Source organism: Globicephala melas, chromosome 12 (assembly GCF_963455315.2).
Source record: "Globicephala melas chromosome 12, mGloMel1.2, whole genome shotgun sequence".
NCBI lineage: Eukaryota > Metazoa > Chordata > Mammalia > Artiodactyla > Delphinidae > Globicephala > Globicephala melas.
This window is the reverse complement of record NC_083325.1, coordinates 44,058,665-44,085,059: the sequence shown is the minus strand read 5'-3', so window position 1 is coordinate 44,085,059 and position 26,395 is coordinate 44,058,665. Positions and strand designations below refer to the sequence as shown.

The 26,395-nt window shown below is 35.6% G+C and overlaps 1 protein-coding gene across 3 annotated transcripts in view; it reads right to left on the bottom strand.

Annotated features, from left to right (window-relative positions):
• Window positions 1–26,395, bottom strand: part of RTN4 (reticulon 4) — a 64,378-nt gene that overhangs the window by 2,529 nt on the left and 35,454 nt on the right. For all 3 annotated transcript variants that reach the window (XM_030877227.2, XM_030877225.2, XM_030877226.2), the window contains 2 exons: window positions 12,446–12,653; window positions 8,860–8,998 (listed from right to left, as the gene is read on the bottom strand). In XM_030877227.2, coding sequence (XP_030733087.1) covers window positions 8,860–8,998; window positions 12,446–12,653 — 347 coding nt within the window. The remainder of the gene's footprint in view (window positions 1–8,859; window positions 8,999–12,445; window positions 12,654–26,395) is intronic.

The window sequence follows — 26,395 nt, the reverse complement described above, 5'->3', positions numbered from 1 at the left end:
TATTGAATTTGTTACAATATTGCTTCTGTTTTATATTTTTTTTTGGCCAGGAGGCATGTGGGATCTTAGCTCCACCGCCCAGGTATTGAACCACCCGCACCCCTTGCATTGGTAGGCAAAGTCTTAACCACTGGACTGCCGGGGAAGTCCCCAAATAAAGTTTCTTAATTAATCCTTCAAATAAAAGCAACCCATCTAAATGCCAAACTAATAGAGGCATACTCCTTGGAGACTCGGTAAAATAATATGGGTATTTCACTTCTAAGTTGCCAGTCTCCATTCAGGAATTTCTGAATCTAATTAAAACAATTAATAGACTCAATTCATTTTTCTCTGGACTACACTACCAAATAGTTGATTCTGTTTTCTCTGAGATCAGAAAACATACCAAAGGTACACCACCTATAGCACTTAGCTTCTAAATGGGAAGTCTGGAAAGCTATCATGAGAATTAGCTATTAAAACTGATTTTAAAGTACTAACAAGTTAAGTGATTCAAGATCTGTATGAGCTGAATAATTCAGACATTATGAGGACCCCTTGGAATGAGGACTCCTCTAACTTTTATACCTATTAATAAAATTGACCGTTATTATTCTTTTAGCCACTGCCTTCTTTATTTATTTAGCAAACACTAATCCAGTTCTTACCATATTAGTGCCAGGCACTGTTTTAAATGCTTTACAAACTCATTTATTCCTCCTAATAACTTTATAAGGTAGGCACTGCTATCATTACCACAGGAGATGCAGACACTAAAAAAATAGAGTGTAGTAACTTGCCCAAGTTGAGGTAATACTTCACTCATATATCATATTTCACTGTCTCCTCCAGGGGACTGGGGACTGCAGTGAACTGACTAAACTCTCCTATTTTAGTAATCTGGTCTCAAAATCTGGGATTTTTTTTTTTTAATCATTAAATACAGCAGTTTGGGAAAGGCCTTGTTTCCAAAAAGTGATTTCATTTTGAGAAGTCCTTTATTTCCTCTACATACTTTAGTTTACTCATGAATGGTTGAAAAAGAGGATTTCAAAGTTTTCTTCCAGTTCTTGGCGACATCATATAGTAAAAACTCAATGCCATGTTCAGAGAAGTTCTTGAAGACTTATAAACACAAAGTCAGTCCAGATTTTATTAAACATTCAGCAGGAGCAGTTCCTTTGCTTCCTATTAAGAACCTTCATGTGTCTGGCAATCTCTCTGCCATATTTAATTTAGTAGGTCACACACACCACCACGATGCCACCATGTACAACTATTTAGGTACCAATAACAGTATATATGAAAAGAAGGAGAGGAGAGAGGAGTTAGCACACGTCCATCATCTAAAGCAGGGATCAGCAAACTTTTTCTGTAAAGAAAGACAGTAAGATAATAAACATTTTCGGTTTTGTGGGCCACAAGGGATCTCTGTCACATATTCTTTAAATATTATCCTTTAAAAACATAAAAACTATTCCTAGCTCCCAGGCTGTACAAAAACAGGCCATGGGCCGTCAGACAGTAGTTTGCTAACCCTTATCTAAAGCATATCTTTGTCCATGTGTTCATTCACTCAACAAAATCTGATTGAATGCCTACTATGAGCTGGGTACTGAGCGGTAATTAAAGTATTCAGACTCTAGTAATTATATTTACTGCAGGTTAGGAAGACACTTTGGATTCCTGCAGCAACTGTCAGTTCTACAAAGAGCAACACTCTGCTTACCCCTACACTGAATTTAATGTTCAAGTGAGCAAATATCAAGCCTTCTTAGCACTCATCAATTGAAAATCAAAAATTAAATGCTGCCCTGGGTCTTTGCAACCACTATGAAACCACTGATAGAACGGTTTGAAGCATGACTCCAGTTAGCAAGCCTTTTCCCTCTCACATAGTTTTAGACTCCTATTGCAAAAGCTAAATATAACTGCTGCACTTGAGCAAGTTTACCATAGAGTAACAGAGCTATTTTCATCCATCACCATCCACAAGTCGACACGGAAGAGTCGACCTTCTACATTTTAGAAGAAATTGCTTTAGCAATAAAGACACCCTTACCATAACAAAATTCAGAAACTAACACACAAGCTAGAAATAAGTCCTAATTTGGTCATTAAGTCACCGACAAGGCTGCACTCCAAAGCCACAAAGAAACCCAAGACCTCACACCTAGGTGATCTAAGGGGCTCAAATATCACTAGACTTGCCTCTTGGAGGACACTCTTTCTAAAAGCCAGACTATCCAGACACAAAGAGAGGAACAGAGGGCGGCTTCAAAGGTCTATGGGGCCAGGCAGGTGACATAAACACATGAGGGAGCCTTGGTACGGACTGAGGCAGATATGTGCATCCTCCCTCTCAAGGAGCACACACAAAATCCAGCTCCACAGACTGTTGCCGAGCAAGTATTCCAGGCTAATGTTGCCAAATTTTCCCATTTAAAGAGAGAGACCAGAAATTCACATTTTTATGTGCTATCACAGAATTTTTAAATGTTGCAGCTAAGTTTGGAGAAAATTTAACACTTCAGGGGCCCAAAACGAAAATATTGGGTAAGGGTTTCCAGAGAACACACCATCAGAAAAGAAAGGCGTTAAGAACCAGCATCTAGCAATCGCACAATTACTAAAACTGTCAATAACAACAGCAGCTAACAAATTTTTGAACATACATTAGGTCAGTTAATCTCATCATAACCCCAAAAGTTAAATACTGTTATTATCCCCATAGAAGAGAAAACCAAGACACAGAAAGATTAAGCAAGTTGCCAGACTAGAGGTGACAGTGATCTCAGGTTTATCTGACTCCAGAATCTCTGCTCTGCTATATAGTAAAACCATTTACAGAGTAATCATTTATTAATGGTCATGAATGTACATGCTATTACAAAGAGGCAGGGAAAAGGTCAATAAACACTTTAAACCTACAAATTCTGTACTCTTCTATGGCAAATTCTTGGCAACACTGCAGCCAATGCATATTAACTGAGGAAGTCAAAGGCTCGTCTCTCTTTAGGCACTAATGAGACTGGAGGAAAGAGGGGCAAAGTACAATGGAGGTCTAGTAAGTACTTAGCAGAAGAGGGCAAGGGCCATGTCTTGTTTGTCTTTTGTCCAGGGGAAAAGGGAATTCAATTTAAGTGCATATCACATACATATCTCATTGAAAAGCTCTGCAGATATTTTTATTAGATGATGTCTCCGTGGGGTGGGGAGGCATTTTTAAGGAAAATGGGAGGAGGGTGTTTAACAGAATTTCAGAAATTACTTTAGCAATTCTGACATTTTCAAACTTTTTCTGAAGTTTTAAACACTGAAAATCATTTGACTTTTGACATCTTCAGCCTCATTCATTAGTATCACATTTTCCCCAGCCCATTTCCTGTCTAATTTTTCTGTGGGCCAAAGAAACCAGAAAGGAAACTGTCAAAATGTGTATGTTGATTAATGCCTAGGAGCCCGAGGGCTAGATTTTAATGTTCTTTTGGGTCAGCTATTTCTGGAATTCAGGCCTTTTTTGCTCACTTTCAGATTTCAGACTGAATTCTGGAACATTATGGTTACCGGATGATCAGACAACCATAGCTAAAAATTTTCTTGTAATTTTAACATATATTTTCACTGCTAGTCACAGAACTACTGTCATAAAGAATCCAGTCTTTATCACCCAAAGACATATGACGGAAAAATAAGAACCTCTGCCGAAAACACCTAGTCTTAGTATCTGGTACATAAAAGTATTAGACTTTTTCTTGGGATTTGAGGTTTCAAAAGGCAGAACCCCCCTAATAAAGCTGAGCCTTACTCAAGAAGTCCCAAAGCTGAGCCCAGTGGAGACTGTCACATGCTTTTCTTTTATAATAAAAGGGATGCAGAAGTAAGCGTAGGGGGAAAACTATAGCCTAGGGTTTACAGCTTAAAGACATAACTTTTAAAAACAGTGTTCTCCAACCAGTGTCCTTAGAAAAATTAAATCACAATTTCAGGGGATGGGACCCCCAGCCCTTCCCCTTCCCAAGTATTATCTTATAGCTCCCCAGTGGTTCCAGTGCGCAGCCAAGGCTGAGAACCATTGTTTTAAAACAAGAGCCCCTTTCAAAGACAGCTTAACAGAAGGTCAATCACAGAAATGGAATTAAACCTTAACTAGGTGGTTTAAATTTGTTCAACTATCTTATACTAGTTTTCTGGTGGTAATGGGTTATTTAAACACAGTTGACGAGTATCACTAGGTTAAAGAAAGTTATCCAGGCTCTTCTGGACTTCTCAGAGAATAATAAAGTGATACACACTAGGCTTGTCAAGAAAAGGACACATATACAGCTTTCACAGCTTAATTTTCCTAGAGAACACTCCTCCTTTACTTCCCTTTCCATTCATTCTCCTCCCCTTAGCTTATGTCTGGCATGCAACATAACAAACCCACTTTAAAACAAATCCTGAGGATTGATCAAAACATTTGTCTGTGGTAAAATTTTACACTAATGTTTGAAATAAATGCTACTGAATGGAATTAGAAATATTTTTTCAGTGATTTTGCCCATAATATTTGACTAGAATTAATCTTTTGGGAAATGGATTGTTGCTCAATCTATAGACAGTTGAAATCTTTTCTAGGATTTAGAAGCTTGCAGGTGACTGCAAAGAAGCAAAACAAATGGAACAATTACAGTTGACCTTTGAACACAAGAGTCTGAACTCCACAGGTCCACTTGTCAGCATATTTTTCTCAACAGTAAATACTACAGTACTACACAATCCACAGTTGGCTGGATCCATGAATATGGAACCAGGGATACCAGAGGAACCGCAGATTCAGAGGAGCCTTGGATGAGGAGGAACCGGGGATATGGAGGGCCAACTATAAACTGTACATGGATTTTCACCTGTGAGGAGGGTCAGTGTTCCTAATCCCCAAATTGTTTAAGGGTCAACTGTACACAAGAATTTAAAAGGAGAAATCTGCAGAACATGTCTTATTTTTATTTGTCCAAGTCAACCACCAAAAAGAGATCTAGACCAGGCACAAATGATGAACCACCACCTCACATCAAATCTTTTCCAACAGGCCTGATGAACCTTGGGGTTTGGTTATTTCTTTAGAATAACGTATAGAATAGCCTCTCTCTCACAGCACCAAAAAAATGATAATAAGCAAAGAGAAGAAAAATTTCACATGGTAAGAATAGTGGCTCTATATTTTTTAACTTCTGAGGAAGAAGGTTTCAAATAGAAGTAGCGGTGATTATGACCCAGAATCTCGCAATGTAGATTATATAAATTTGAGGGCATGAAATACTTATAAAGACAGTGAGTTATAGAGAAACCTCTTTCAAATTTTAAAAAGCTATTATTTTTAAAAAGCCACAGAGCTTGATACAATGTCAATTTTCTAAATGAGAAAAGATTTATAAATGAGACTAATTCCCACTGCATTTTCTTGAAATCAGGGTGGTTTCCATTTTCCTAGCTATGAACCATATGATAAAAGTAATCCCAATCAAAAGCTGGATCCTATAAATTTTTTTAAAACTCTGTTATTTAACAAGATCACAAATTTACCTGGAAACTGGAGAGCCTGGGGCTATTTATTAGCAAACTTTCCAAATTTAAAATCTGAATATAAGGAAATAAAATCAGTTTAACAGAGCAAATTGGTTTTTCCTTTACATTGAAAAAGTGAAAGAAAAAAAAAAAGAACTGCAAAAACCATTTTTGCTTGCTTTAGGGAGGAAGAATATGATTCTCCTGCCAACTGCTGTAGCCAAAAGGCAAAAAGTAGCAGAGTTAGAGGGAAAATAATTTTCTTTTTAAAAATGCTCTCTATACGAACAAAAACTATGGGGGATAAGAGTGGCAAATGCTCAAGGAACTCTCTCTAGAAAAAGAATACTATTAAGTCATTTTGAAAAGAGACAAGTGTTGTTTTTTTCTCAGCTTTTTCCAATTAAGACATATTAAGCAAGTATCCTGTGTTTCTACAGTACCCTTAATTCAGTGAAGAAACAAATGAAATCTATAATACTCACACACAATGACATAAGGTTTAAAAGTCCCCCCATGAAGAATCAAAAAGAACCACAAAGTTTATCTAGGAAGACCCTTCGTGTATATTATGAGGGTTTTGCATTGGGAGAATAAGACTAACATCCTACCTTATTCTTTGCCTCAACAGATTTTGAGACCTAAATGCAAAGTTCATTCTAAGTGTTAATATGTTGAAACAACTGTTATTTATTTGGAGCCCTGAATGAATTGCCATCTGGAGAAGTCACCAAGCAGCTTTCCTTGAGCTCTGGGCTTGCCAAAAACACTACTCGGGAAAACCATTCAAAAAAACTTAATAGGGCTTCCCTGGTGGCACAGTGGTTGAGAGTCCACCTGCCGATGCAGGGGATACGGGTTCGTGCCCCAGTCCGGGAAGATCCCACATGCCTCAGAGCAGCTAGGCCCGTGAGCCATGGCCGCTGAGCCTGCGTTCCACGACGGCAGAGGCCACAACAGTGAGAGGCCCGCGTACCACCAAAAAAAAAAAAAAAAACTTATTAAAAAAATAAGTTTTAAACTTAATAAAAAACTAAGTTTTTTAAAACTCAGTTTAAACTTAATAAAAAAATAAGTTTTATTTTTCTCTTTTCTAATCCTTAAGGAGAAAAAGTAGTAAACTACACTTCTAATGCAGCTCTTTTTTTACCCAATATTAAGAAACAAAGAATGTTTTAAAAATATAAGAAAAACTCATAAAAATAAAGCATTCCAGAAAGTAACCTATCTCGTTATGTGCCATTTCCCGTTACTTTCAAATTAGCAAAATCACTCAAGGCAAGAATATACCAAGTTGTTTCTCTCACTTATGCTAGCTTCCTCATAATAACACAACTGTTTAAAAAAAACACACAAAAACCCAAGGTAATTTTCAAAAGAAATTTTTAAAATGAGATTTAACAGCAAAAAGAAATTATCTCATAAATGTAATTTATTAATAAAATTTCCTCATATTCTATTTTCAAATACCTGTGCAAATCAGATTTTAAAGGCTTTCTAAAGTATTTAATCAGTCTTCCTCTAACATTTTCTCACTTCCTTAGCCTTTGCAAATATTTCCACACCTACATAACTGTCTACACAGAGGACTGTGTATAGATGACAATAAACTCTGAAAGTACAAATAAGTTTTCAACTGATTAAAGACAAGGGGAAATTTTAAATTGTAATTTGTAAAAACTGGAATACAATGAATGAATCATTCCCAGATCAATTTGTTTTATTTTTAAACAGGTATCTTCAAGAATGCCTCTTCTCTCAAGAAAAATGTTAAATTAGATATACATAGCTACCTTCACTGCTATACGCTGCAAACATGACTTTTAGTTTATTTTTGTTGCAGTTTTTATTAAGTCTATAAAAACAGTGACTCCTCAATCAAGTTTCATGATGCCTTTGTTTGAAGTCAGCCCCCCCAACAATTTTTGACTGCCAGATTCAGAGATGGCCCTTTGCTGTTTGAAGCTCTGTTATCACTATTTACAGTGTTTCTTCTCAATCAACTCCTACCCACACAACCCTTCATCTTAAACTGCACTAGTACCTTCCCCTCAATAATTTTTCAAACATGTTCTACCTGAGCACTCAAGCTATATATTGTGAATACCACTTCAATAAATAGGAGCTGGTTTCTTCTAGGACCCATGTGTACAAGGTTCTATTTGATTTACTCCCAAATATTATTTGTTCCCTTTTGAAACTAATCAAACATCCCAAATGACATAACTATGATATTTTAATTTACAGACTGACATCAGATTATTTCAAAGCACTACTACAGAATGAGTCACTAAATGCAAGCAATCTACACAAGAGATAATAATAAAAGTTAACTAAATTATTCACCATTAATATTATTAGTAACGGACGTTCCAAGCCTTAATAAACTGAGAGAAGCACACAGCTGAAAATAATGTCTATTTACTGGCCTATTAAGGCTAAGATATTTGTCAAAAGCATTTTGAGCATTTAAACCTATTCTGACCAGTTCAAAAATTGTTTCACCGAATCTAAAGACCCAATCATCCAATTGCTATGACATCCTTGGTTTGCACAGTAAATTGCAAACTTGTACATATCTATTGGGAAAGAGAAATTATGGTAATTACTACCACAGTACATTTCTACCCAGGCTTAGATTGGAAACAAGTCCGTCTTAAGTCACAGGCAATAATACACACAACACAAACGGCAGGTTCCACATAAAGGAAAAGCACTAAAGTCCCAGTGCTTGGGGTTCACATTACGTGACGAGTTTAGTGCTCGCTTTAAATCAGTCTGAACTTTGGGGAGCTTACTTGCAAGGTGAGACTCTAACAGCTGCTATGTAGCAAGATCCAAAAACTAAAGAAAATTCCAAAGTTTACCAACTGGTGATTAGTCGAAGTGTTCAGAATATTAAAGTTTTTCCAGAATAAAGATCCCAAGAAAGTATACAGAATATGAAATAGCTTATATGTATGAATGAATCACACACAAGCTAAGAAATTAAGTGCTAGACTCTAAAACAAAGTCAAGCAGATGAAATCATATCTGGTAATAACTCTATTAGATAATCTTTATTCTTACAGCCAAAACTCTCTTTTATCTTCTCACTTTTAATCCTTATGATTTCTAAAAGTATGAATTTATAACATTTTTCTTTAAAAAGGAATTGTCTTTCCTCCATCTTAAATATTTGATCAGATTCTGAATTTTGGAACCCAAGTTTACAGTAATGATTTCATTACATCTTTATCATTTACTTTAATATAGAAAATAGAATTTTACTCTCTTAACTCTGATATTAAAATCTGGGTATGCCAAAAAATGGAAAGCAAGTAAATTTACCTTCAGAGAATCAACTAAATCATCAACTAAGAAGAGGCGTCTGAGTTCTTTTATCGTGCAGTTCACATGGCCAAGAGCAGAATTACTGTACTTCTGAACCAACTCCTCAGATATAGCAACTTCAGATTCCAAATACGCCCTAGAAAACAAAACACAGCATAACTGTCACTGACTGGATGATTTTCCCTGGATGTCTGTCAATCAGCAATAATATATCTGTAAAAGAGGACATTAGTAAAATATTTTACTATGGAAGCCTACTCTTTCCAAATTAAGCACAATGTAAAAACCAAGCATGGGGTATTTCATTGATAACGCGGGTATAGAAAAAAAAGCAGACGCTTTGAAACCAGACCTATCTGAGCTTGAATCTTAAGCTCTACCACTTACCTGGCTGTGTAATGTTTGAAAGTTATTTAGTCATCCCTGTAACCTCAGTTTCCTCACTTATACAATGGAGATTATCTTGAGATTTCAATGAGTAATGTGCTTAACACAATCAGGCACGAAGAAGCACTCAATAAATGGTAGTTATTATTATGGATTATTATGGATTTGGTTTTTTCAGGAGGACATAATGTTATCCCATCAAAAAGTTTTGTTCCTAACAAAACTTCTACTCATTTCCAAATACTATACTCTCTCAGCCTAATCTTTAGGGGAAACTATCCAATAAGCCAAGCCCCCAATTGTGAAATGGCTGCCAAAAGTCAATCTCAGTGAAAGACAATAGTTCCTGTCCATTTAGATGCCCCAATCTATACTGAGTACAGCTGGAATTGTTAAAATTTAAGAAGACAACTGTAATGGGGGGAAAAAGTCAAGTAGGCAGGAATGCAAAGAATTGTTTCATTAGTTACTGTTTCAAAGAAGCCATTTATCTTAGAGCAATCAGAAGTGCTAAGGATTCTCTCTTATCTATTGGAAGCAACTCTTTACCCAGTCCCTCCTCAAAAACTCCCCATATCCGTGGACCCTAGTTACACTGGAAATTACAGTCCTCTTTGATAACTCCTTGTCTCATAGTTTTAACCCTGAAATATGCCCCAAATGCACAGGCTCAGCAGCCATGGCTCACGGGCCCAGCCGCTCCACGGCATGTGGGATCTTCCTGGACTGGGGCACAAACCCGCGTCCTCTGCATCGGCAGGCAGACTCTCAACCACTGCGCCACCAGGGAAGCCCTGTGCCTCCTCGTTTACATTCGCTATGCCATCACTATAGTTTAAGTGCTCATTATTTAAAAACTGGAATAGTCTATCAGTGTCCAAACCAGTCTCTAATCTATCTTCTGATTCACTCCTTCAGCCAATGCCAGATTCGTTTTATTTGAGCTATACTAGATAGTGCTATTTAGGTTGAACTCAGGTGGGAATTAGGAGGCATGCTACCACCTAGCTATGTAACCTTGCAAAAGGCATTGAACTTCTTTAGGTCATGGTTCCAACTCTACAAAATTAAAAAACAGACTTCCTGAATCCATTCAGACTCAAACATTCTATGATTCTATGGTTCCAACTTTTCTACCACAGCCCTCCTAAATCCTTCCAACCTTATTTCTCACTACAATGTTGTAGCTCAAACTTGAGCCATTCACCAAACATTTTTCATCTTAATGTGAAGTTTTATTGCTCACACTGTTTTCCCAATCCACAGTGCTCTCCTCTCACCTCTGGAGATAGCACACCGTCAGTCAGCACCATCTCAAATTCCATCCATACACGATGCCTCTCCCAACCCTACTATGTAACTCTAACAATGCTTTCTTTTGTATTATTCTTACAGTAATTACCATATCCAGCCCTGAAATATAAACATGTGTATACTTGTATATTTTTTTCTACTAAAGTATAAACTGTCAAGGACTAGGAATATATCTTCATTAGTACAAATGTCTAGCATAGGACACTTGTTATTTATTAGCCAACAAATAGCAAGTTATTATTATCAAGTTAAAAATGGTCAAACATTCACACCTACCCTTAAATCAGCAAAAATTTATTTATGCAGCTTTAAGAAATCTAGAAAAGTGGCTGATACGACTTTAGCTGGTATTCTGCTTCTTTGTACCACTGCTTTTGTTCTTGCTGAAGACAGGATGCCTGGCCAGCAGGCCACAAAGGCAGCACTCTCCATCAATGGCACCCTGTGGATCTTTACATTCATTCAACTGGCATTTATGTGATACTAATGCAATGCCAGCACAGTCGTCACTATTTTCCAATGACCACAGGTTATTACATAAGAACTGTATGATATTAACTTTACTGTGACTGGAGAACTTGGAAAACTGTCCAAAAGGCTTATTAAATTGGCATGTTGGCTGAATTTACTTTATAATAACCATAAAAGGCCTTTGAGCTAAGGACAGTGTTTCTAAGGAAATAAAGAAATCACTAGTTTCTTCTAAAAGTCTTCTTTAAAAAATCAAACAATATGTAAAATTTATAGATAATTTAGAATTGTTCGCTTGACAATGTTTTTACATATTTCAGTGTAACTAATTAAAAATCATATTCCTTTACGATTTGTGGCATGATATAACTCTGCTATTTTGAAGTTGCAATTTCAAGTTACTGAATTCAAAGTTTGTTTCCCCATCTGTAAAATGGAGTAGTATCTATTCTCATAGTTGCGTGAAAACCGGGAGCCTGAAATTAGGATAATAGTGGTGTTAACTGATAGAAATTGACAAGTCTGAGATAAAAGACTCATTTAAAGACATGATGAATTCGTGGCTGTGGGGGGCTGGGTGGGGAGTTGCTGTGAGAGGTACTGATGCAGAGTGTCTTTTGGGTGTGATGAAAATGTCTGGAATGAGATGGTGACAGTTGTACAATTCAGTGAATATACTGAAAACCACTGAATTTTATAGTATGTGAATTAGACTTATCTCAATTTTTAAAGGGAGGTGAGGGTGGGGAACGTGATGAGTATGAAGTGAGGTCAGAAGATCCAAAGCTGAGGTGCATCCACCCCATTAGCAATTGCAGAGATAATGCTACTTGTCAAAATAAGGTAAGAAGATGACGGTTTAGAGGCAAGGAGATGCTGAAATAAAGGAGCTATCCAAAGGATAATACAAAAGTAATGCCTTAGGGAAGGAAAAGAAGAAACTAGACAGAGAAGGAATGGTAAGAAAAGACATAGACATGATGAGGAAGCATAACAAAAATATTAACATACTATTGGAAAGAAAGGTATTTCTAATATCAGATAGCATAAAAAGTAAGCAATAAAGAAAATATAACTCTCACCAATCCCAAACATGTTAAAAAGATACAGCTTCCATACAAGTAAAATTAGGTAACCAATACCTACTTCTAATAAATAAATATTACTAACAAGTAGTAGAGTTAGGCGAATGATACATAAACCCAGTCTTTTCCATCATGAGCCTATGAAATGACTGTTAGGAAATCTCAAATGCAGATGCTTTTGGTATAGGTTTTCAGCAAACATTTGCAATTATCTTTTAGCAGTAAAAAATGCATGCCTGTAACTCTACAGATAGCAGAGTGAAGTCTCAATACTACTCTTGTTTATAGTGCTGCCAACTGTGTGCCTTGTTTTCCAAACATCTCACCTGAATGGGTGGCCTTCATCAGATTTCTGGATAGCCTGGATCACACCCTTATATATCCTAAAGCTGATAGTCACAGAGAGCAGGGCCAAGGCAATGTAGGCCGTTACACTCACAATGCTGAATACCGTCAATGAAAGCAGCAGGAATAAGCTGGCACCAAACACCACTCCAGTCTTCTTAATGTCTCTCCAATAGAGAAGGTCAACAACTAAAAATTTAAAAAGAAGAAATCTGAAATTAGAACATTACTTTACCCATTTGTATTTGGCACGTTTATATTTACTCCACCCACAAAAGTAAAAAGGCCTCTAGATAAACCAAAACCTAAAATACTAAAGATTAACTTTATAAGCTAAATTTTAAACCCACCCTAAGCTGTATATTAGCATAACACCTTATATTGATTTCCACTTACCATAAAATATTTCTCATTCAAATCTATTTCCTACATGTCCAAGTCATCCTGGCTCTACAAGATTATTAAATCTCTCAAGCCCAACATAGCAGGACACCTAATCTAAAACAAGAGGCTTCTTAAAAATCATCTTGAGGGTTTTTATCTTCACAAAATGCATGATATATTCAAATAACAAAAAAAGTATCTTATGCACTCACTAAAATAAGATATTTCAGTGACACAAAAATATATTTATCTGCAGAAAAATCACTAATTCAAAAAAAAACATGCCAAGAAACTAAAACTTTACTAAAAACTACACAGATGAGTTTCACAGCTCTGCTTTTAAAAGATCTCTGAGAAACTTAACAAAATTGTAACCTAACTTGGCTATCATTAAACAAAAATTTCCTGCAAAGCAAATAACAGAGGGAGACAGCCTTTTTAGATTACCTAAAAAGCTATCTCCCTCTAGGAGGAGGTACATGCAATGCCATAAAACTTTAGGTATCAAAGAAAAAATGTGTTGCAGTGTTATATAACGTTTATTAATAGTAAGGAATCAGACAAAGCTTAACCTAACAAGTCTGCTCTTGGCCCATGGACACAGGCCACTGTGGGGATCAAATAACCAGAGACCTGTGGTTTCAAGATCAGGTTATGTACAACCCAAGGAGAATTCTGCAGTGTGCCAAGGGGCTCTTGAATTCACAGGCTAAACATAATTCACCTCCTTCTGGACTGTGGACAGTTAGGGTGGGGGGAGCAATCTTACAGTAAAATAAATATGGATATACTCTCGAGTACAATTTTAAATAGTTGTTCATTTTTAAGATGAAGGAGGTGACAAAGAAAAATCACATTTCTGGGGGCTGCTTTGGTCTTGATCCCCAGGTCCTCGAAGGTATTTGACTTTAACGGTACCCCTGTTAAGGGTACTTTTGTGGGAAAAATTATGCATGTGAACTGTAAAATGTTAGATATTATTATGAAGCCCTAAATTCCCATTACTAAATATCATTTGAATACTGATTAAGATATTTTAAATGCCCATCACAGTGTGTCGCACATAGCAGGGATTCAACAACATTTATTATGTTTAGGGAACATTTATTCCATTCTCCTAAACAGGATTTGATTTGAATGCTATTAATTTAACATCCTATATATGATTTATGGCTTTGTTTTCAAACTCTGATTTCAACTATTTATTAAAGTTTTCCCTATTTCAAGTTCGCTCCAACTCTGCTGAAAACATCTGCATCAGTTTTGTTCGATTCAACTAGTTTCTACTACTGTACCAAGATACTAACACAACTGCGACAGGACCAGAACTTGAAATAGTGTATCTACACTATGAATAATAAACACTGAATAAAGAAATAACAGCGATGCTAATAGTTTTCTGACATTCAGCAAACACTCAATGAGCTGATACTGTTCAAAAAACTCAACCGAGGGCTTCCCTGGTGGCGCTGTGGTTGAGAGTCCGCCTGCCGCAGGGGACGCGGGTTCGTGCCCGGTGCGGGAAGATCCCACACGCCGCGGAGCAGCTGGGCCCGTGAGCCATGGCCGCTGAGCCTGCGCGTCCGGAGCCTGTGCTCCGCAACGGGAGAGGCCACAACAGTGAGAGGCCCGCGTACCGCAAAAAAATAAATAAATAAATAAAAATAAATATACAGAGAAAAAGAAAACAAAATGTCAACCTATGAGTAACTTTAAATAAACTGTATTGCTGTGTTATGTCACAAACATGTTACTTTATAAACCACATGGAAAAGGATTTTAAAACATCTAAGTTTTCACTATTATAGGGCACCTAAAAGTTGACAACCTAGAAGAATAAGCAAGTAAGGTACACCCCAAACCTGGTTTTATATGAAAAAAACCCTCCTTTGTAAAAATGTCTGGTCCTCAAAGTGCTCCAAAACATTTATTAACCTTCAAAATCACTATTAGTGATAAAAAATAAATGCAGATAGCCTCACTATTCCTTACCATCATTAAAAACTAGTCAGTACAGGAATAAAGAAGCGGACGTAGAGAATGGACTGGAGAACATGGGGAGGGGGAAGGGTAAGCTGGGACAAAGTGAGAGAGTGGCATGGACATATATACTACCAAATGTAAAATAGATAGCTAGTGGGAAGGAGCTGCATAGCACAGGGAGATCAGCTCCGTGCTTTCTGTCCACCTAGAGGGGTGGGATGGAGACGCAAGAGGGAGAGGATATGGGGATATATGTATACGTATAGCTGGTTCACTTTGTTATACAGCAGAAACTAACACACCATTGTAAAGCAATTATACTCCAATAAAGGTGCTAAAAAGAAAACTAGTCAGTAAAACCTGATTATGAAATAAATGACTTAGGCTTAGAGGTATATACAACATATATTAACGTCTAACCAAATTACCTAATAAAATAGAGTTACTGTTTGAACAGTTTCAATGACTAGATAAGAATTATTTATAAGTAGTCTATGATTTCTATGTAGATGGCTATGGTGCAAGGAAATATCAGTGACTGGGACTCAAGAGACCCACATTCTAGTACTGGCTCTGCATTGTATAACTTTGGATGAGGCTCTACTTCCTCTAGACTCACAGAAACTAACATGATTCACAGTTAGTACAAAGATACATATCAATCTTGCATTCAAATTCCTAGTCAGTGCGTCCAAATTAGTGAGATTTAATGCTGTATTATCTGTGCCAAATAAAATTTTAAAATATCTGCTTCCTTTCTCGATCTAGATTTACTGGGGGGAGACAGGCTTAAATATTTTTATTTATATCAGTGTTTTTGAAATGCACCTTCCTAGAAACTCTTTCTTTTTTGGTCAAACATTATTAAAGCTTTAGGAGAACAACAAATTCATATTCCTATAATTTTTCAAGCGATCATGAACTATGTCACTATGACAACAGTATGAGAGGTGCCAAAAAAAGACTGAAAAGCTATACACTTTTTAGGCCTGAGAAATGTTTTCCAGGTTGCTGATCTACAGTCTCCACATATCCCTTTATTTCCTGAGTCAACATTTACTGGGCACTTAAATTATACCAAATACTGTCTGTAGACATTACCTCTTTCAATTTTTAAAACCCTATGAGGCAGGCTTTCAGACAAGAAAGTGAGAGCCAGCTCTTATATGACTGGACCCAAATGATTTAATTAATAAGTGGTACAACATGAATTTTTAACACAGGCTTCCTATTGATAAAGCTCACACTCATGTATGATGCCAAATTAAAGGCCCAGCACATTAAAGTCCTTCAAAATGTTACACATTTGCACATATAATGAATAGGCAGAGTATAAGCAGATAATTATTACATGTGAGATGAATCATAAAGGCCAAGAAGAAAGTAAAATTAACAAGATAGGTTAATTGATAAGGAACTTGTAAATTTTAATATATATACTTCACCTACAGTTAAATCCAAAAAGGAAAAAAGAGCTCTATTCCAATATTCTTGACCTGTATGTTTCCATAGTAGAAAACTATAATTAATCAAGCTGTTGAAAGCATCTTTTAAGAACCATATGAATCTGATTAAGAGTGTGGTTTTCCCAGTAGGCTTTCCTATTGGGCAGAGAATACCCTCCCTACTAGCTTAATATGTACATACAGCTGATAGTTAAAATTCTGGTGCTTTGGGTATAATAAAGTCAATTTCCCCAAAGTTGATGACATGGGAATAGTCATGTATATGATCCAGCAGTATTCAGTGACTGCAGCCTAATATAAACCTAACTGCATGAAAGTACAGTAAACCATAACCTACTGCTTCCTTTCCACCTATTAAATGGTTCCTAGAAATGAGATCTTTTCAATAATTGGAAGAGCTCTGAAAATCTGGTATGCAAGTCGATACATATTGCATGAAAATACGTAAATAGTTATACAAGAGTTCTCAAAGCAGATACCATGAGAGTCTTGTGGAAATAAGCCCCAGGGATGCCCTGGTGGAGCCTTAAAGCACAGAGGAGGAACAAAGGGAAAAAGAGTCAAGAGAGACAGGACAACTAGGTACTGATAGGCACACGTAAGACAAAAGTAATATTTCCTAGAATAGGAAGGTCTGAGAGGCAATCTATACTGTTATCACAGTCATTGTGCAAAGTATAGAAGGATTTCAATCCTTTTTTGTAAAGGAATTTAAGAAATTGTTAGTGAAGCTGTACGGATGAAAAAATATTAGTTTCTAGCCACCTTAATTGACACTCACAAATATTTCAGGTCTCAGATTATTTAAATTGGTTTAAATGAAAAAACTTTGGAAGATTACGTTTATCCAGGATTGTTGATTCTCAATGGAGGGAGTCATAAAGTTTTATTAAAACCCTTTCTGAGAAATATATTGAAACACTATTGCTTCTAATATCCATCAAGAAATTTATATCCATTAGTTAATTTAGATGTTTGCTCAATCCTGATACCAAAATCAGGCAGACACATCACAAGAAAAGAAAACTACAGACCGAGATTCCTTATGAATACAGACAAAATAATCCTCAACAAAGTACTAGCAATCTGAATCTAGCAACACATAAAAAGGATTATACACCATGGCCAAGTGGTATTTATCACAGGGATACGAGGTTGGTTCAACATATGAAACCAATCAATAATACACCATATTAAAAGAATCAAGGACGAAACCCCACATGATCATCACAACTAGACACAGAAGAAGCATCTGACAAAATCCAAGACCCTTTCATTATAAAAACACCTGACAAACTAGGAATAGGAATGGAAGGAATGTCCTCAAGCTGATAAAGGTTATCTACAAAAAACCCACAGCTAACATCATACTTAATGGTGAAAGACTGAAAGCGTCCCCACCCACTAAGGCCAAGAACTAGGCTAGGATATCCCCTCTTTCAACTTCTATTCAACACTGTCCTGGGGGGGTATGGAGGCAGGGCAATTAGTCAAGAAAAAAAAATAAAAGATATGCAGATTGTAAAGGAAGAAATGCAACAATCTCTATTTGCAAATAACATGATGTTGTAGGTGGAAAATCCTAAGGAATCCACCAAAAAACTACTAGAACTAATGAACAAGTCCAGAAAGGTTGCAGGATTAAAAAAAAAAAAAATCAATATACAAAAATCAATTGTATTTCTATACTAGCAACAAACGATCTGAAAATGGATTAAGAAAATAATTCCATTTACAATAGCATCAAAAAGAGTTTAAAAAGAGTGAAAGGCTCAGAAACTGAAAACTACAAAGTATCAGAAACTGAAAACTACAAAGTATTGTTGAAAGAAATTAAAGAAGACGAATAAATGGAAAGACATCCCATGTTTATAGATTAAAAGGCACTATTATTAAAATGGTAATTGATCTACAGAGCAATCTCTACCAAATCCTAGCTGCCTTTTAGCCAAAACTGACATACCAGTTGCAGAATTCCTATAGAAATGCAAGAGATCCAGAATAGCCAAAAACAATTGTAAAAAACAACAAAGTTGGAGAATTCACACTTCCCCTTTTCAAAACTTCCAACAAAGCTACAGTTATCAGTTTGGTAGCTGCAGAAGGATGGACAGATTATGGAATAAAATGAAGAGTCCAGAAATTACATTTACATTATGGTCAACTGATTTTGACAAGGATGCCAAGACATTCAAAGGGGAAAAGAATAGTTTTTTCAACAAATGGTGCTGGGACAACTGGATATCTAACTGCAAAAGACTGAAGTTGCACCCATACATTACACCATATACAAAAATTAACTTAAAATGGATTAAAGACCCAATGAGTTTAAAGTACAAAACTTAGAAGAAAAAAATAGGTATAAATCTTCATGATTTTGGATTAGGCAATGGTTTCTTAGATATGTCACCAACAGCAGAAGCAGTTTAAAAAAAAAACAGATAAATTGACCTCAATAAATTAAAAACTTTTGTGCTTTAAAGGACACTATCAAGGTGAAAATTCAACCACAGAATGGGAGAAAATATTTACAAATTAAATATCTGATAAAAGACTTGTATTCAGAATATATTAAAAAAACTTCTTACAACTCAACAATAAAAAGACAAACCAATTAAAAATGGGCAAAGGATTTGAATATTAATTTCTCCAAAGAATACATACAAATTGCCAGTAAGCAATGAAAAGATGCTCAACATCATTAGTCATCAGAGAAATGCAAACCAAAACCACAATCAGATACCACTTCAGACACACTAGGATGGCTAAAGTAAAAAAGATGGACAATGACAAATGTTGGCAAGAGTGATGATGATTGGAATCCTCTTACATTGCTGATGGGAATGTAAAATTCAGCCACTGTGAAAAACTGTTCGGCAATTCCTCAGAAAGTTAAACAGAGAGTTACCGTATGACCCAGCAATTCCACACCTAGGAATTTCCACCCAAAAGACTAGAAAAAAATCTATGTACACAAATGTTCACAGCAGCATTATTCATAATAACCCAAAGTGGAAACAGCCCAAATGTCCATCAACTAATGAATAAACAAAATATTCATACAATGGAATATTATTGGGCAATAAAAAGGAATGAAGTGCTGATAACATGCTACAGCATGGATGAGGCTTGAAAATATTATGCTAAGTTAAAGAAGGCAAACACAAAAGGTTACACAGTCGTATGGTTCTGTTTACATGAAGTGTCTAGAATAGGCAGTTCTAGAGAGGCAGAAAGTAGATTTGTGGTTGCCAGTAACTGGGAGGAGGAGAGATGGCGAGTGACTGATGATGGGTTTAAGGTTTTTTTTGGGGGGGGGGGAATGAAAATGTTCTGAAATTAAATGATGGTGATGGCTGCACAATTCCATAAGTATACTAAGTCAATGAGCTGTATGTACACTTAATTAAAAAAAAAACAAACTCATTTTAAACATGTTTCTCTGCTAGGTTGTAAGCCCCAGAAGACAGCATTTTATCTTACTACCTACCACATCTCCAGAGCTAAGCACAAAGCCTGAACCAACTAAACCTTCAATAAATATTACTAATTGATTACAATGAATGCACACTTAATGCCAGTTTAAAGCATGCACTAATCCTAATTATTCAAAAAATGTTTCTGTGCTTTGGATTTAACATTTGTTTTATTTAAACTACCATCAGATATCCACACTTATTAAGTAACAAATAGCAATGCTTTCAGATAATTTATAAAACAGTAAATATTGTTTTACAGGCTTGTCTCTCCTTACTAGACCCTGAAGGGCTGCTTAAATGCATTTCATCTTTATATTCTCATTACCTGCTTCATTAATATTTGCTGCACTGTCTGAATAGTGATCAGATTAAAATGTTTCTATTCCTAAGAATAATTAAAGACTGTAATATTTTCAAATTAAAATAAAGGACATCTTTAAATAAGAACTATAGGGTCACTAAAATGCTAATTTTGGATTCCTCTGTAATCACTTTATTAGTTTTGTTTATGAAGGAAGAGTTCAATGGCCTCTTTATCCGTGAGAAACCAAAATTAAGACAAAGGGCTTGTAAAGGAAAATTTAAACCTTCATGATTCCTGAAGTTTCCTTCTGCACTGCAGAATGGAGTGTTAATCATGCAAGGCAACCTACTGTGATGTAAACTTTATTCTTAAATAAAATGTTCATGAAATATCCTTTTAAAGATCTGAAATTAATCTAACAGTGCTTTTTCCTCTTATAACAATGGAGGATGCTTGTGTATTACTAAAATAACTTTGATCAATTTAAACAAATTTTTGTCACTTAAAAAAAAGTGATTTATTCCCTGCAGTGCTTCCCCACTTTTGTTTTCCAAATGAAAATGTGAAAAATCTTTATTTTGATAGTGCTTTAAGCAGTAGCAATTTATCAAACTAAAATTTTCATTTAAAATAATTCAGTACACTATCATCTCTTATTCAAAAGAAACACTTCTGGCCCAATGCAGAGTAAGACGAGTTGCCTACATCTGGTAATCATTAACTGTCATCTGTCATAGCTAAAAATAGTGCCAGCCTTACATGCAGGAGCCATCCAATTACATTTTGCCTCAAATCAAATTCTTACTGTAGCTCTTCCTTGAACAGCCTGAAGTCAGGTTTCAATTTTTAAATCTTTTGTCTGGGTGGAAAAAAACATTGAACTAGGTGGTCCCCAAAATACTGGGAGAACAAGGAACAGCTAGCAGTAAAATGCCTACTTCCTAAGCAAAAGCAAATATTAAGTTCTCTTTAATAAAGTCAGATGAAGAATGAGAAAGGGAGAAAGGCAGTTAAAAAGGAAGTTAATAAATAAACATATGAATATTAGAATGATACTAAATTTTCAGTTGTTATTTTTCACAACCATGGTCTTTATATTAATAAATAATTATGTATTTATTAGAAATCACAATCCTTAAATCAAATTCTTCCCAATTGCCAGGAAAAGTGACTAGAATTCAGAGTTGATCATTTATTACCGCATAGTAAGCATTTTATCTCCATATAATAACCATTCACTTGGCTAAAAAATGACAGGTGGTGGTCCACAAAAATATCTGTGCAGAGTGGGAGCTTAACTCTTTCAGCAAACACGGTAAGAGGAGCTTGAGTCCTATTTCTTCCTTCTAGTTACCATCATGTAAAATTAGAAAAATGATAGCCACCTAACAAGTTAGTTGAAAATGAATGGAGATTTCACACATGGAAATGCTTGATGAATTAAACACACTAAATAAAAGTAATGTCTGAAGAGATACAGTCAGGCAGGGCAATCAAATATTAAATACGATGCTTAATTAAGCTCTGATTATTTAAAAGGTGAGTTCAACTTTCTCTGAAAGCACTGCTAACTTGGTTTCAGTTAGCAAGTTTCAGGTTGAAGGATACCTAGTATTGCTACAAAGTATCTCAACCAAATACTTGGCAAACCAGCATCTCCCTTGGCCATCTCTCCTCATCCTGTAGCTAGAGTTTTTAAAAGATACAATTTCAGGTCCTTGTCTTTTTCATCACTAAAGCTTCCCTGTCTTACTTCTGACAACTTTACAGTATGTTGTCCATTTCAACAACCACACATCTAAGGAAGAAATATTTTACATAAAACTAGTATAAATTCTATATTTGCCCTTTCTATAAAAATTTAGTAATCCCCTATTCTGAGCAAGGAACTGTGCAAGTACTTTATATACATTATCACTAATCACAACAACTCTATAAAGTGTTTATTATCTGCACTTTATACATAAGGCAATCGAGGCTCAGAAGTATTATTAAATAAATTGTGCAGGGTTACTGATTGAAATTCAGGTCTGACTGTGAAGGTCTCACTCTTTACATCATACCACATATTTTGTATTTAAAGGAATTTATCAGTACTCAAGTTTGCTTTTTACCCTACTTGAGGATTCCAAATAGTGTTTCAACCCCAATTTAAAGAGAGAAGTAATTAACTAACACCATGAGCAGAGTTATATACACAGACCAGTAAATTCCAGTAACATAGATTCAGTAATAGGAGTAAATCATGTTCTGTTCAAATTGCAAATTGTAGTTCCTAGAAGCCATCTAAATTGTCCCTCTCTCTGAAAAAAATAAATTAAAACTATAAATAGCTATAGCTAGATAGATATTAATAGATAAGACAACACAAATCAACCACAACACAAAACTGCAGATCTTCCTAATAATGTAGCATTTTGTACGGTTAATGTTTTGAGTGATGTTGGAGAATTACTCCAAAAGAGATTGACAGTCCAATAGGCACTTCAAAACAGAATATCTGACTTCAAAAGATTAAGAGAAGCCACGAGGAAAGTCATTAAAACCCTTGAACATTTTTGTAAAAGGGCATTACATGTGATCCACTGTGAAAATTCAACCACAAAAATATCATGTTGTGCTACCAAACAATTTTCTAGTAAAAAATACACACCAAAAAGCCCAAAAGCTTGATTCATCTCTGTTCATTCTAAGACTTATGCACAGCTGTGATTACAACCTAAACTTTGTTAAAAATAAACTAAAACTTATTTTCATAACTGTTGGTTTTGTTTCAAGTCTTAACCAAATCTTTTTCCCTCCGTTATTTGCCATGAAATTTGAGCTTACTTTAAGTGCTTGTTTCTCTTATATTAAGTATCCTCAAGTAGAAAATGTCTTAATATACTGAAGGAAGGTAAAACTACCTATGATTGTTGCTGCCTTCTTAGGAAAATCCAAATTTCTCTGAGACTGAAAACAGTGAGGTTCAATAACCACCACAACAATTTATTTAATTAATTAGTTCATGTTGTTTTCAACACTTCCTTTAATCCCACATTCCATTTCCAGCTTTATTAGAAGATGACAAAAAATACAGCAGAAAATAATTCTAACTTCCCACTTCCAACTTTACTTCTTGTTGGCATACACACATTACAAGAAATAGGCACCAAACCTTAGAAATAGGAAATTGCTGCCAAAATCCTGTTTTCTACTAATAAAAACTAAATGGAAAACATACTGTTCCATAACTCTATAAACCTGAAAAGCTTAATAAACTGGAATAGGGGGAAAAGTCTGAGCAAATTACTAGTTTAAAAAAAGAATCAACTTCACTAGTAGGTAAACTAGTTATAGTTATACTTCTATAACCTTACACACCTATGGCACACACTCAGTATAAATGCTCAATGAATAAATAGCTAATAGTACAGAAAATGAAATAAGGTAAAGTATTCACATCACTGACCAGGATAATCTATTTTAATTTTAGATTATTTAAGTGGAAAAAAATACACAAATGAGTATATACAACAACTATACACTAGCAACAGCTATTCTTATGGAAAATCAGAATTTTGGGTAATCTGAGAGTAGTAATTCCTAAATCTGTCTCAATTGCCAACTCTTAACAATAGACTTACAGAAGTATCATTAACATTTAATAATTTTTTAATCTTAAATTGCTTTGAGCTACCTAGAATAAATATAAGATCGTGGTATTGAGGAGAGACAAACAGTATTTTAGTGTCTAGCAATACCTTACATAAATGCCTAAAAGGTGATTGGATTAAAAAGTTTGAAAGCAATGAGGCAAATTTAAACATATACATTACATACACATAAATACACATCCAGTAACATAAATGAGCATTATCCATGATAATGACCCTATGCCACTAGCTGTCTAGTCCTGAACAAATAATTTAATCTCTTTAGTTTTCTTGGTTTCCTTACCCATAAAACAAGAATAAGTGACTATTAAGATGTCTTGCCTGTGGGTATGATCTAAAAATCCTGGATTTACAGAAGTTGCTTAATTAATTGCTCCTTTAAAAAAGGGGTAAGGTAGAGGATCCCTTTTATTTCTCCCATTTGAAAAACCATTTAAAAAAATTCCCAAGAATGGATGTATAAGGCTCAGGCCAGGAATAAACCTGGCTGAACATCAAAGTTCTCATCCTGTCACTTTGTTGAAAAGCTGTGTGGAGTCAATGAGGAGACCCAGTGATAAGGCCACCACTGTTTCTTTTGCTGCCTTCAAGGAATTTACAGACTAGAAAAAAAAGCCAATATTTATTTATATATATATATATAAAATATATATTTTTAATTACATATATATTACATGTATTATATACATATATATTAGTTATATATAACTGTAATATATATAGATATAGATATATAACTGTAACAGAAGGCACAAAACGAAAAGCAAGAGATAGGAGTTCTGAGGAATACTGGATTCCCTCCACCTGGAAGGTGAATACTTCAGGAAGGATTGGGCTTTTGACAAGACTTGGGCAAAATGAAATGGGAAGGGGGATTTTAGACAGAGAGAAAAACACAAGCAAATGCAAAGAACAGGCATGTTTAGGAAACAAGTCCTTCAATGTGGCTGGAGACAGAGTAATGGGAGATGGGATTATAAAGGCTAGGATTAGACCATGGAATGCCTCTTAAAAGTCCAGGATAGTATGAACTTAATTTGAAAAGTAAAGGAAAACCCCTTAAGTGCTATGATTAGAGCCATACTTTAGGAAGATTAATTTGGCTTAACATATAGGATTTAGTGGAAAAACCAGTTAGAAGTTCTGACAAGGAATTAAGAGTACCCGGATTTGGGTAAATAAAGAAAACTGAGAAGATATTTCCATTGCTCCCACTACTTATCCATGCAAAACTTTAAACCATATATAGGAGAAAAAAATTACCAATTTACTTTTTCAATTTAAATCTGGTTCTCATCAAGTAATTTACTTAAAACTGACAAAACAGCTACCTTAGAAAGAGTTAAAACCATCAGAAATGCGTATGTAGTACTTAATCTTGGCCAAGGTTTCAGGACAGACACTCCTATACATTACTCAAAATAATTTGTATCTTTCTGAAGGGAAGTTCTGCAACATGAACCAAAAGCCTAAATACTACAACCCAGCAATTTGGAAATAATTATGAATAAGAGCAATAATTTATATTCAATTATATTCATTTTAGCTTTCTTCATGTTTGCAAAAAATTTAGGAATAACTTGAATATTTAACTATAAGGGATTAACAGTACATACTTAGAATACTACACCCATTAAAACAATGTAGAATATTTCTAAATGAAAGGTATTTCCCCATTTAGTGTGAGAAAAATGATTATGGAACAAAATGTACCATACGTAACCCCAACACATACACACACTGTTAGAAATACACACCAAAACCACTCTGTGAAGCGATGGTTTTATTCTTCCACAGACCTTCTAAATTTTCTACAACATACACACGTACATACACACACACAGTGTTGCACTACTAAACCAAGATCCAGAAGAAATATCTAATGAAATGACTAAACACTGGGTTTCAACTACGTTTAGAACTGAAAAGCAGGAGGCTTCCTCCAATCAATAGGTCTCGCAATTGATTAACACCCAAGTTCCCTTCTCAGGATTTTTTTTTGGGGGGGAGATTCCCAGGGACATTTATTTCAAGCAGCCAAGACCCCTTTCTCCTCTCTACCTGAATGTCAGTATGAGCGTACACCTTTACCCATATACTCAGTAACCTTTGAAAGAAATTGAAAGTGACTTAGCAAAGGTAAAGATAAGGGAGCCCTACAAGAACCTCTGCAAGAAGTATGCTCCAGAAATGGTCCAAAGTCAGTTTTTGTCTTGCCGTATAATCAAACTGAATTTTAATGCTAGAAACATTTCTGTCCCCATCCTACACAAACTCCTCTCAAAGGTCACCTACAGTATGTTAACTGCCAAATCCCCAAAACACTACTAATAATGGGTAGTGTTGTACATATTCCTAAAATTCAACAGGGTCCACAATCATTTCTCAATCTTCACATTAAATGGCTTCTCTCTAGTATTTAACCATCCATTCCCTCTTGAAAAATCTCTCCCTCCCTAATATCAGGGAACCAGCCCTAACCTGCTGCTTTTACTGCTCCGACTATAACTTCCTGATCCCTCCTTGTGCTCCATGTCCCCCACAATATAGGTTTTAGGCTCTCCTTCCTTAATCTTGTTCCTTTTTTTTTTTTTTTTGCGGTACGCGGGCCTCTCACTGCTGTGGCCTCTCCCATTGCGGAGCACAGGCTCCGGACGCG